Source organism: Astyanax mexicanus, chromosome 14, assembly GCF_023375975.1.
Source record: "Astyanax mexicanus isolate ESR-SI-001 chromosome 14, AstMex3_surface, whole genome shotgun sequence".
Taxonomy (NCBI): Eukaryota; Metazoa; Chordata; class Actinopteri; order Characiformes; family Acestrorhamphidae; genus Astyanax; species Astyanax mexicanus.
Genome location: NC_064421.1, coordinates 37,091,392 through 37,104,494, shown reverse-complemented (window position 1 = coordinate 37,104,494; position 13,103 = coordinate 37,091,392). Strand labels below are relative to the sequence as shown.

General features: G+C 39.6%; 1 protein-coding gene across 1 annotated transcript in view; it reads right to left on the bottom strand.

The window, feature by feature from the left end:
* Positions 1-13,103, bottom strand: part of itsn2b (intersectin 2b) — a 109,385-nt gene that overhangs the window by 43,488 nt on the left and 52,794 nt on the right. The window contains exons 17-22 of the mRNA XM_049464098.1: positions 7,827-7,963; positions 5,577-6,343; positions 3,713-3,828; positions 2,084-2,235; positions 1,921-2,002; positions 1,648-1,844 (exon numbers count right to left, since the gene is read on the bottom strand). Of these exons, the coding sequence (XP_049320055.1) occupies positions 1,648-1,844; positions 1,921-2,002; positions 2,084-2,235; positions 3,713-3,828; positions 5,577-6,343; positions 7,827-7,963 (1,451 nt within the window). The remainder of the gene's footprint in view (positions 1-1,647; positions 1,845-1,920; positions 2,003-2,083; positions 2,236-3,712; positions 3,829-5,576; positions 6,344-7,826; positions 7,964-13,103) is intronic.

The following is a 13,103-nucleotide window of genomic DNA, read 5'->3' as shown; positions in this document are numbered from 1 at the left end:
TCCTCAAAATTCTACACAAAATACCCCATTATGACCATGTGAAAAAAGTGTGAGAGTTTTGAAAATGATAAAAAAAAAAACATAAGTATTCACAGCCTTTGCTTAATACTTTGTAGAACCACCTTTGGCAGCAAGCACAAACTTGGCAACCTCTCTTTAGGCAGTTTTTCCCATTCTTCTTTGCAGTACCTCTGAAGCTCCATCAGCTTGGATGGGAGACGTCTGTGCACAGCCATTTTTAGATCTCTCCAGAGATGTTTAATTGTATTCAAGTCTGGGCTCTGGCTGGGCCACTCCAGGACATTCACAGAGTGGTCCTGAAGCCACTTCTTTGAGATCTTGGCTGTGTGCTTTGGATCGTTGTCCTGCTAAAAAAATTAACCGTCGCCCCAGTCTGAGGTCAAGAGCGCTCTGGAGCAGGTTTTGATCCAGGATGTGTCTGTACATTGCTGCATTCATCTTTCCCTCTATCCTAACTAGTCTGCCAGTTCCTGCTGCTGAAAAACATCCCCATTGCATGATGCTGCCACCACCATGCTTGACTGTAGGGATGGTATTGGCCTCGTGATGAGCAGTGCCTGGTTTCCTCCAAACATGACGCCTGGCATTCACACCAAAGAGTTCAATATTTGTCTCATCAGACCAGAGAATTTTGGTCTGAGAGTCCTTTCGGTGCCTTTTGGCAAATTCCAGATGGGCTGCCTTATGCCTTTTACTAAGGAGTGGCTTTCGCCTGGCCACTCTGCCATACAGGCCTGATTGATGGTTTGCTGCAGAGATGGTTGTCCTTCTGAAAGGTTCTCTTCTCTCCACAGAAGAATGCTGGAGCTCTGACAAAGTGACCATCGGGTTCTTGGTCAACTCCCTGACCAAGGCCCTTCTACCCCGATCGCTCAATTTAGACAGCCGGCCAGCTCTAGGAAGAGTCCTGGTGGTTCCAAACTATTTCCATTTACGAATGATGGAGGTCACTGTGCTCATTGGGTCCTTTAAAGCAGCAGAACATTTTTTGTATCCTTCCCCAGATTTGTGCCTCGAGAAAAGTTTGTCTCGGAGGTCTACAGACAATTGCTTAGACTTCATGCTTGGTGTTTGCGCTCTGACATGCAGTCAACTGTGGGACCTTATATAGACAGGTGTGTGCTTTTCCAAGTCATGTCCAATCAACTGGATTTACCACAGGTGGACTCCATTTAAGCTGTAGAAACATCTCAAGAATGATCAGTGGAAACAGCATGCACCTGAGCTCAATTTTGAGCCTCATGGCGAACGCTATGGAATGCTTACATAAATGTGATATTTTTTACTTTTTTTCTTTCTCAAGAAAACATTTCACATGGTCATACTGGGGTATTTTGTGTAGATTTTTGAGGAAAGAGATTAATTTAATACAATTTGGAAAAGGCTGTAACAATGTGGAAAAATTGAAGCGCTGTGAATACTTTCCGGATGCACTGTATGTTGATTACTGTTTAAATAACACCTCATCCCTCCCTCTAAACATTTTTTATGAAACATTATGTATTGTAAAATACAACTATTTGTGTTTTAATAACCTTATTATGACTTTTCTCCACTAATAATTTGTTTGTAATAACTCTTCTTATAGGCCTATTGTATCCACTCTCAAAGAAAAAATTAACTTACTCGGCGGACACATCACTGCTGTTCAGGACAGTGACGTAGGTTTTAGGGAACCAGCCCTGCATTCCATTTAGCTCTCCAAGCCACCAGTTCTCTTGCTGCTCCAGAACCGTGATCACGTCATTCTTGGAGAAGTTTAGGTGGCTATCTGTTTTAGCCGTCCATGAACACAAGGCTTGAACCAGAAGCTTCCCAACAACCTGCCAGGAGTATAGGAGAACTTAATGTTTCTCTGTGAATATAAGATAAGACATAACAGTCCTGGAGGTCACATACCTGGCTGTGCTCAGAAGTGGTGGTCATTGGGGCATTAGTAGGGGTAAAGGCAGAGTTTGAAACAACAGCTTCACTAAGTTTGCTGAAAAAAACAAACATTTTTTTAGCTTCACAAAATGCTGACTGTTTGAAGTTTAACTAAAAGATGAGATGCAGTTGGCACCTGGAGATGGAGAGGGAGGACTGATGTTTAGAGGCTGGTTTAGTGGGAGGCTCAGGCTTTGACTTTTCAACATAGGACTCAGGAAACCAGCCCACTTTTCCCTGGTGACTGCCATACAGCCAACCTGCCTCTCTTTCAATAGTCTCATCCACCTACAGAAACACACAACAGGGTGACCCTACTTTAAAACATCTTTAAATAAGTCTCAGTACTGAACATAACAAAAAAAAACTAATGCTTTTAAAGAAATAAAAAAAAAGTATTGGAACAGTGAGGCCAAGGCCTTTATTTCTGCTGTAGACTTATAACATTTGTGATCAACATTTCAGCTTTTATATCCAGATATTTACGTCTGGGTCTGATACACAGTTCAGAAGATATCCACCAATCAGTCTTCTGAGCAAGATAACAGAATGAACTAAATTAAAAAAATAATCCGTTTAAATTTCAATAAAAATTAGTTGCAAATCCCTTGCTTGCAATAACTCCATCAAGTCTGTGTCCCACTGACCACACAAGACCACTTTTTCAGAAAGTTCACAAATTTACTCATTACTCATCTTGTCATTTATAATTTTCCTATGGTTCCTTAAGTTTGGCTCGGTGCTTAAAGATATACTCTTAAACAAACAATTATAACTACTAAACTAAATCTAACTTGTATATCATCAAATAAAGTGCACTCTGATGGGCTTTATGAGTTCCAGACACATACACAGTGTAGTGAACACCCTCACAACCACCAGGGACAGTTCTTGGCTTTTTACTTGCTAAAGAGGAGACTGAAGAGAGTTAAGCTAAGAGCTCTGTGCCACAAAGTTTAAGTCTGGATACTGACTACATTGATTTCTATTATATATGCTCCCACTGGGCAAAGTCTTAAAAAAACATTAAATGAATTACATTTTTTATGCAGACGATACGCAGCTCTTAATATTAGCCAAACCTGATGACAAACGAATGTTTAAAAGATGTGAAATCATGGGTCTCAACTTTCTCCTATTAAATAATAATAAAAACAGAAGTTCTCCTATTAGGCCCAAAAGCTGCTAGAAATAAATTATCAGACTTAATGCTAAATCTGGCTGACTTCTCGGTCACCCCTGGTTCAGCGGCTAAAAATCTTGGTTTTATCATGGATTCAGATCTAGCCTTCGATACACACATATTTAATCTTATTAGTACAGCTTTTCTACACCTCCGTAACATTTCCAGACTAAAATATGCCCTATTCCTGCATGACTCATTAGTACATGCCTTCATTACCTCAAGGCTAGATTATTGTAATGTGCTACTGTCAGGATGTTCCTGCAGTAACTTCAGCTAGTTCAAAATGCTGCAGCCAGAGTTTTTACTAAAACTAGTAAATTTGACCATATCAGTACAAATGGTGACACAGACAAACGGTGTACAAGGTCCATAGCCATATAAATACCTGGAAATAAAAGCTGAAATGTTTAACTTTTGTCTCCTATTTATCTTATGTCAAACCCAAATGTTTTTAGTCTAAAGCAAATGAAGCATTGGCCTCACTGCTCCAATACTTAAAAAATAAGAGGTGTACATGTATTTTGTATGTTTTTTTCATTTTGGTGCATCTCTAGCCATGAAGGCTAGAAGTTGAAGTACCTCAATTATCTCTCCCGCTTCAAAGGACAGTTCATCCTTGTTCCTGGCCGTGAAAGCGTACAGCGCATTAAATCTGGTCAAAGCTGCTGATTTTCTGTGTAGGGGCAGCCTATTACCTTTAATCATAAAGACATAAAGGTGAAAAATCCTTTACCATATACGGCCACAGTCAAATCAAATCACAACGTCAAAACAGCTAAAACCTTCCATGTTAGCAGTGCTGTGTTCCTGGTATGAAACATACAAAATATGTCAATTATTTTCTGTAACAGTAATCCTTACAAGTCTTTATAGAATAAATATTTCCCTGAATGTAATTTGTTTGTTTACGGCAATTTATATTTCTGAGTCGAACATACAGCTAAGCATACCCTGCACATAGTCGCATACCCTACACACATCTCTCTAGAAATGAACACACAAATGCAGAAGTATACTACCTGTTTAAAGCTACATTTTAAACACCTCTAAGACACTGTAATTGGATAACTATCGGCTCAATCTATGACTATTATATTTTTAACTTATTTTTATATAATAATTATTTGGAGGCAGCATCTGTTCACAATTTTAAATCAGCAAAATAACCTGTGCAATTAAACTAAAGAAATGGGTAGTGACCTTCTGTTTAAATACTGCTACTGTAATGGCTTCACTATATTACTAGGGGCCAGTTGTTCAAAAAATGTAATACGGATCAAAATTATCCAGATTTGGTAATCACATTTTTTTCTATCCAGGATCAGGTGATCTGTCTTACTTTTAAGCCAGTTTTTCAAAGCAATATTGGATTGGATCAACCTGATCCAGAAACACAGTTTTCAGGATTACCTAATCCGGATTACCAGCTATGTAAAAAACAGATAGATGAAACAACAGGGGTTGATGACTCCTTTTCTTGCAGTAACAAGATACTGTTTATTGCAAAACAATACGAGCAATTAAGCATTCTGCAGAGACGCTTTGCATGCCTTAACTATTTGCGAGTCGAACCACAGGGAGCATGCAACATAACACTTGCATGTATTGTCCTGCCCAATGTTCGCAATGACGCAATGTCCCTCTCTGTGATGTTTATGATGCACCTGAGCCTGTTGAAGAACCAGGACAAACTCTGGTGTTCTTTGCAATTGTTCGAAATTATTTTTGACAGCTTCATATCTGATGAATGTTTCTTTGACATTAATATACAGTGATGAATGACAGTGACGTAGATGAAAAAAATAATATATTATTTTTGTTTGTTATTGAAATCTTTTGGGGGGATTATTTAATGGGGTCAAGATTGTTTTTATTTTTACGTTACTATAGAAAAAGGCTTAATTGGTAGCCAATGTCTACTTTATCACTGTAATGGTTAAACAGGTCAAGTGTAAAATAGAAGTAAATGTATATACACTAAATTGTACAAATGTATTTTTTTTTTACTTTAAAACTTTGATTTTAAAGTTTTACCACATTTTCTTCATGAAATCCACTTTGAAATCCTACCCCTTGTTGGGATCAGGGTAATCCTGTTTTTTTGGATCAAAGTTATCCAAATCCTACTGAAAAGTTTTGAACAACAGAAACTGAAGGTTTGATCCATTTACAAACTAGGATTGGATTACGTGATCTGATCCGATTTCAGAATGCTTCTTTTCTTTTTGAACAACCCGTTTTCCAGATTTGATCCAATCCGATAACCAAAATCCGATCAGATTTCCTTTGAACAACTGGCCCTAGAGGATTTACCCTTTTTTCCAGTTGACACAAAGTTTTATAGGGTAAAATAGAAATTAATAAAGAAATTATTATATCATCATCAATTGCCAAGTCAGTTATTGTCTATTTGGCCTGAGGCTGAATTACTAAAATGTTTTACCTTTTCTCTCCTCCAGTCCTCGGAGCAAAGCAGCGACAATATCCGATTTGGAATTGCTGAGCTTATTTTGCTGCTCTTCTTTCAGCCTTGCCGCAGCAGCCAACTCCTCGTCTTGCTGCTTTCTCCTCCTTTCTTCCTCTTGTTTTTTTTTCTCCTCCTCTCGCCTTTTCCTGTCTTCCTCCTCCTTCTTCCTTTTCTCTTCCTCCTTCCTCTTGCGCTCCTCTGCGTCACGGATGGCCGCTTCCTGTGCACGATGCCGCCTTCTCTCCTCTTCCTCCTTCTCCCTTTTTCTATCCTCCTCTCGCTTCAACTCCTCCACTCTCCTCTGCTCATTCTCCTGCCTCCTCCTCTCCTCTTCCCTTCTTTCCTCCTCCTGTCGGCGCCTCTCCTCTACAAGCTTCCTCCGTTCCTCCTCCAGCTGCCTCCGCTCCTCTTCGATTTTCCTTCTTTCCTCTTCTTGCTTCTTGCGGTCCTCCTCCTCAATTCTCCTCCTCTCCAGCTCTCTTCTCTCTTCCTCTTCTCTCAGTTTACACTCCTCCTCCTCCTTCCGTTTCCTCTCCTCTTCCTCCCTCAGCCTCCTCTCCTCCTCTCGCGCCCTGCTCTCCTTCTCTGCCTTATCTTTAGCGGCCTGCAGACGGGCCTGCCTCTCTCTTTCTTCCTCTTCTCGAAGCTTGGCCTCTCGCTCCTCCTGCAATCTTCTTTGTTTCTCCTCCTCATCGCGCCTCAGCTTCTCCTGCCACTGCTGCTCCTTCTCCTGCATGATGCGCCTGCAGAGAAAAGCATACAGCAGTTGCTCCCTTATACAATAAAATGAGTGAATAGGGATTTACAATACATCAATGGGCTGTAAATTGGAAACTGAAAGTATTCAGACTCCTTTAAATGTTTCACTCTGTCCATTCAGCTCCCCATCTTAACAGAAAAAAACAGAAATATAGAATTTCTTGCAAATTCATTAAAAAAAGAAGCACCTTTTTAAGCTAGTACAGCCATGAGTCTTCTTGGGAATGATACAACCAGTTTTTCACACCTGAATTTGGGGATCCTCTGCCATTCTTCCTTTGCAGATCCTCCTCTTCTGTTCCGTCAGGTTAGATGGTGAACGTTGGTGGACAGCCATTTTCAGGTCTCTCCAGAGATGCTCAGGTTTAGGTCAGGGCTCTGGTTGGGCCAGTCAAGAATTGTCTGTTGTTCTGAAGCCACTCCTTTGTTATTTAGCTGTGTGTTTAGGGCCAGTGTCTTGGTGAACCAGTCTGAGGTCCTGAGCACTCTGGAAGAGGTTTTCTTCAGGATGTCTCTGTACTCTGGAGCTCAGCCTCTCTCACCAAGACTCTTTTTCCACGGTTGCTTAGTTTGGCTGGACAGCCAGGTCTAGGAAGAGTTCTGGTCGACCGAACTTCTACCATTTATTGATTATGGAGGCCACCTTAAGTGCTGCAGAAATTCTTTTGTAACCTTGGCCAGATCTGTGCCTTACCACTATTCTGTCTCTGAGCTCCTTGGGCAGTTTGTTTGACCTGTATTTATGATTCGTATTTGCTCTGACATGCACTGTGAGCTGTGAGGTCTTATATAGACAGGCGTGTTCCTTTCCTAATCAAGTCCAATCAGTTTAATTAAACACAGCCAATGAAGAAGTAGAACCATCTCAAGAAGGATCAGAAGAAAGGGACAGCATGTAAGTTAAATATGAGTGTCACAGCAAAGTGTCTGAATACTTATGACCATATGATACTTCAGCTTTTCTTTTTTTTTATAACGTTTGCAAAAAAATCTACATTTCTGTTTTTTTCTAGACGGGAAGTTTGAGTGTAGATTAATGAGAAATAAAATGAACTTTTTTAATTTTAGCAAATGACTGCAAAGAAAAACTGAATATTTTCCATGCCAACAATATATTACAAAGAATTATGGAGCTGGATCTCAATCCATTACAACAGCACTCTAGTCCCAGTACTTTCCTCTGGATTGGATACATTTCTGCCCAATAATTGGTGTCCATTTAATTCATTTCTAATATTAACCTGTTTTGTACCCAATTTGGACGGCCAATTACCCAATTCCCATTCATACGTACTTGTATAACTAGTAATGCTGCCAACACTAGGAGGCTGTACACTAGAACATGCCTCCTCTGATACCTGTGAAGCCAAACTCCGCCTCTTTTTTAACTGCAATTTGAGAAGAATCATTAGGCAGTATCACAATCCCCAAATTGTTATCAACTTAAAGTTTAAAGCATTTGCTCACCGCTGTTCTTCTTCCTCCCTCTTCCTCCTTTCCAGTTCCTCTTGTTTGCGTTTCTTTAGCTCACAAAGTTTGTCTTCTTTGATGCTACACAGTTTCTCCAGAGCCACCTGCTCATTTCTTTGGGCCTCTCTGAGATCCTGTCAGAAAAAAAAATCTGAGTTTAACTGCTTTACTTCTCCTTTTCAACATCAACCATCATACAGAACGGACTCGGGAGAACCATAATTTTGGCAAAAAAATACATGGACCAAAGAAAAAGGCAGTTTGAGAATGTAAAAATTGGTATTTTTTGGCCCTGGGCTACAGGTCGATATTAACATGCATTTATAGTCAAACTAAAAAAAGACTGAAGCAGGATCACACAAAAAAAGGAAGCAAAAGGTCTGACTAATATTTAAAAATATTCCGTTAGACAGCATTATTTAGTTCTAGCAAAATATCTAGTGCACACCAAAAAAAATCCTGATGAAGAGGCATTCATAGACCCTTTTATAAATTAGTTAATGAAACTTATTTTATTCATGTATACATTTTATTACTTGTTATCACAGGAGTACCGCTATTCTTTGAGGCCCCAGTGGGCTGCAGGAGTACCGCTATTCTATGAGGCCCCAGTGGGCTGCAGGAGTACCGCTATTCTATGAGGCCCCAGTGGACCGCAGGTGTATCGCTATCCTTTGAGGCCCCAGTGGACCGCAGGTGTATCGCTATCCTTAGAGGCCCCAGTGGGCTGCAGAAGTACCCCTATTCTTTGAGGCCCCAGTGGGCCGCAGAAGTACCCCTATTCTTTGAGGCCCCAGTGGGCCGCAGGAGTACTGCTATTCTTTGAGGCCCCGGTGGGCCGCAGGGGTACTGCTAGGGAGGTGTTGGCCAAAAATTTCTTCTGTTTATATTAGTTGCAAATGTGAGTTAAATGTTTTATATATATTATTGTCTCGGTTTTAGTCATCATAGATTGGCTACAGGATTAATGTGCTATATTTGTTCATATTTTAAATTCTTTATTCAATTTTGGTGTGGTCTGCAGAACGTTTTGTGGTGGGTTAAAGGTACCATGTGTTGCGGTCATTTAAGATGCTGGAGCCTTTTACCTTCTGTAATCAAGCCGTAACAATAATCGCAGCCTATACACCAAACAAAAAAAAATACGCAATGCATTTTTCATGAGCTGCACAAAAATTTCTAAGGCTTTTCCTATGTACACAAAATATCTCAAATTTAGTTCACAATTGGGTATAAATCTTTGTTAGTGACCACTTCTCGTTTACTGAACCATCCACCAGTCACAGGTGTGACATATCAAGATACTGATTAGACACTGAATAGCCACTTCAGAGAATTTGGCCGCACATCCATCTGGTCTCACAACTGCCGACCATGTGTAATGACACCAGCAAAGGACCTACACATCCAGCTTTTTCACCTCCAAGATCGTCTGAAACCAGCCACCATGCTCATCGTTCTCATTAGGTGCTTCATCTGACTGCAGTTCCATCCATACATTTGGTTACAGCAGCTCACAGCACACACACACACGTAAACTTATATATGGAGAATTGTATATTACAATAAAGTGCTGATTGCAGCAGCAATGGACATAGTGCCGAGTAAATTAGCTATATAAATAGAAAGAGTTTGATGTGTTTTGAGACACTGTCTTAAGATAAATAAAAGTGCAGTACAGTAGAAGAGTGAGACATGATGCCTTGGATATGGATTGGGTTTTGGGTGTAACAGCCATGAGTATATAACAGACTGTATCCAAAAATGTGGTGGTGTAGTGTTCAACTGTTCATGAGTGTGATGGCGTGTGGGAAGAAGCTTCTCTGAAGTCTGGTAGTCTTAAACTCCAGTTGGCTGAAACGCCACCCTGAGGGAAGAAGCTGGAACAGGTGACGTCCAGGGTGGATCATAGACAATGTTCTCTGCACGCTTCTTGGTTCTGGAGGTGTCCAAATCTGGTAGTGTTGGTAGCTTCACATCAGTGGTCCTCTCGTCAGACCTGATGATGCTTACACTGTGATGGATGCGGTGAGGACAGATTCTATAGTGGCGGTGTAGAATTGCACCATTAGCTCCTGGGGCAAGTTGAACTTCCGCAGCTGTCGCAGGAAGTACAACCTCTGCTGAGCTCTCTTAACGATGATGCCAATGTTGTAGTCCCATTTCAGGTCCTTGGAGATTGTAGTGCCAAGGAACTTGTAGGAGTCCAAAGTCGTCACAGTACTGTTGAGGATGGTGAGTGCTGAAAGGGTTGGGGGGCTCCGCCTAAAATCCACTCTCATCTCCACTGTTTTTGCTTTGTTCAGCTCCAGGTTGTTGTGGTTGCTCCAGAGGACCACCTGCTCAACAATTTGTCTTTAAGCAGACTCATCACTGTCCTGGATAAGACCAATGAGTGTCAAATCATCTGCAAAGTTCAGGATTTTGACTGAGGGGTCCGTGGAGGTACACATTTGTGTACAGTGAGAAGAGCAGAAGGGAGAAAACACAGCCTTGTGGAGCTCCCAGCCTCACCTGCTGTTCTCACAAAGAATCTCAGTTCATGTGTGGCCAGCATACTCACTGGACATGTCAACCATCGAGAACATTTGGGATGCTCTGGATCAGCGTATATATCGGGTTCCAGATCCTGGCAATATCCAGCAAATTCACACGGCCACTGAAGAGGAGTAGACCAACATTCCACAGAACACAATCAACAACCTGATCAACTCTATGTTAAGATGTTCTGCACTGAGAGACGCAAACAGTGGTCCCCAAGGTTCTCACAGTACTGTAAAACTGCACATTTTAGAGTGGCCTTTTATTGTGGCCAGCCCAAGATACACCTGTGTAATAATTACTGTGTCTAATCAGCATCTTAAACCATCTGGTGGATGGTTTATCTCAGCAAAGGAGAAGTGCTCACTAACACAGATCTAGATCCAATTGTAAACAAAATTTGAGAGGAAAAAGGCCATGTGTGTACATAGGGAACGTCCTAGATTTTTGAGTAAAGCTTATGAAAAATGAGAGCAAAAACCAAAAGTGCATTTATATTTTAATCAGTGTATCAGTTGCACTTATATTTAATCAGTGTAAATTCCATTCAAATCCACATGCAGGTAAATATTCCATCAAACACAGTGCCAAAGGAGTTGTAACTGCTTTTACTGAAGTTTGAAGGAGCTGGAGCAGGTGTTTGGTTCAGTAAATATCTCAGGTTGTTTCTGTTTCAGGTCAAACCTTTTGTGTTAAATGAAATACAGACATTAAATCCAGAAGACAAGATAATGCATCTGCTGCGTGAGTGATTATGCAGCATAGCCTATAGACAGCACAACAATTATGACATTGTAGCTGCTGGTAGCTGCTACTAATTTGAAGTTACTTTTCACACACGCAAAAGTGTTAAATTAATTTTATCCAGTGTGATTTATTTAAACATTAAACTGTTAAACACACAGTTGTTTTAACACTGGCCATTTTATCAAAAAAAAATGTAGGTTTATCAACTTGATTACTAAATACGCTGAAATTACATCTTATTCTGACTGCATTTATATTTTAAAAAATATATAGATTTTGACAATGTCAAAATTCCTAAATTTCCTTTAGGATCAATGAAGTATATATCACTCTATCAATCACTTTATCTATCAATCACTTTATCTATCAATCACTTTATCTATCAATCACTCTATCAATCACTCTATCTATCAATCACTCTATCTATCAATCTCTTTATCTATCAATCACTCTATCACTCCATCAATCACTCCATCAATCACTCCATCAATCACTCCATCTATCACTCCATCTATCACTCCATCTATCACTCCATCTATCTATCTATCTATCTATCTATCTATCTATCTACATACAAACTGAGGATATGGGAAATGAGGCAGATAGAAAAATTGCAAGCTGGAAAGAGAATGAGACAACCTTCAGGAGGAAGAAGAGGTTATGAAGACAGCTCAGTAAAGAGAGCAGGACCTTTAGCATATAGTCATCCATTTCCTCAAACTGCAGCAAAGGCAAAGGGAAAAAAAGACAAGTAGAGAAACAGAGACAGAAAGACAGATAGACAGACAGACAGATAGACGAGGGCTACAGCAAGTTTAAAAGACATAAGGACAAAAGCAAAGCAGGTTATTAATATTAGTCTCTATGATTCCAAAAAAACACATTCTAGAGTGACTAAATTACAACACCATTTTCATACTTCACTACAATGATGGGGCGGGTGCTACTGTAAAAAGCTTATCATTATATGTAAAGACATTATCATTTAGCATGCTATTTAGCATGATTTTTTTCCAAAATATTTAGAAAATGAACAACCAAAATTTGCTGCACCTCATCAAATAAGATTAATTAAAATTACTGTATGGAAAAAATGCAGTCTTATTTCTAAATGCATTGTTCTGTCAGCATATTATGATAATTCCTATATCTAGTTACAGCACTGAACAAACGGGTAAAAGCTGCAATTATTAAACTGCAAATTAACTAGATTGGTAACACTTTACAATAAGATTCACAAATAACAATGCTTACACCAGTAATAAATATTATTAAATGGTTAAGTAATGTCTCAACTAATTATTAGTTGACACTAATTAACACAGTATTAATCTTTCCTAAATTTCAATCCGTAAAAATGTTAATAACGAAGAATTAGTTAGAACATTAGTTAAAACGTGTATTATTAATAATGTCTTAACTAGTTTTAATTAATAATTGGTTGAGACAATCTGTTGTAAGTACTGTAAATGATATGTATTTTAAAGTTTTACCACAACATTAATTAAATTTGTCATTACTGTTTTAATGGGATTTTCAAAATGGTATAATGGATATTTTTACATATAGAAGCTGCCAGAGGGAATCTCAGTAGATGGGCTTGTTTTTTTTTTTTTTTTGCTTTTTTTTCTACGCATAAATGTTTCAGATTATCAAACGAATTTAAATATTAGTCAAAGACAATGCAAGTAAATGCAAAATGCAGTTTTTAAATAAAGTTTTTTTTTTTTTTTATTAAGAGAGAAAAAGATCCAGGGCGGCACGGTGGCGCAGTGGGTAGCACTTCCGCCTCACAGCAAGAAGGCCTGGGTTCGATTCCCGGCTGGGGCAACCCGGGTCTTTCTGTGTGGAGTTTGCACGTTCTCCCCGTGTCTGCGTGGGTTTCCTCCGGGTTCTCCGGTTTCCTCCCACAGTCCAAAGACGGCACGTTCAGGCTAATTGGAACTTGATTGAAATTGCCCCTTAGGTGTGAGTGTGTGAGTGAAT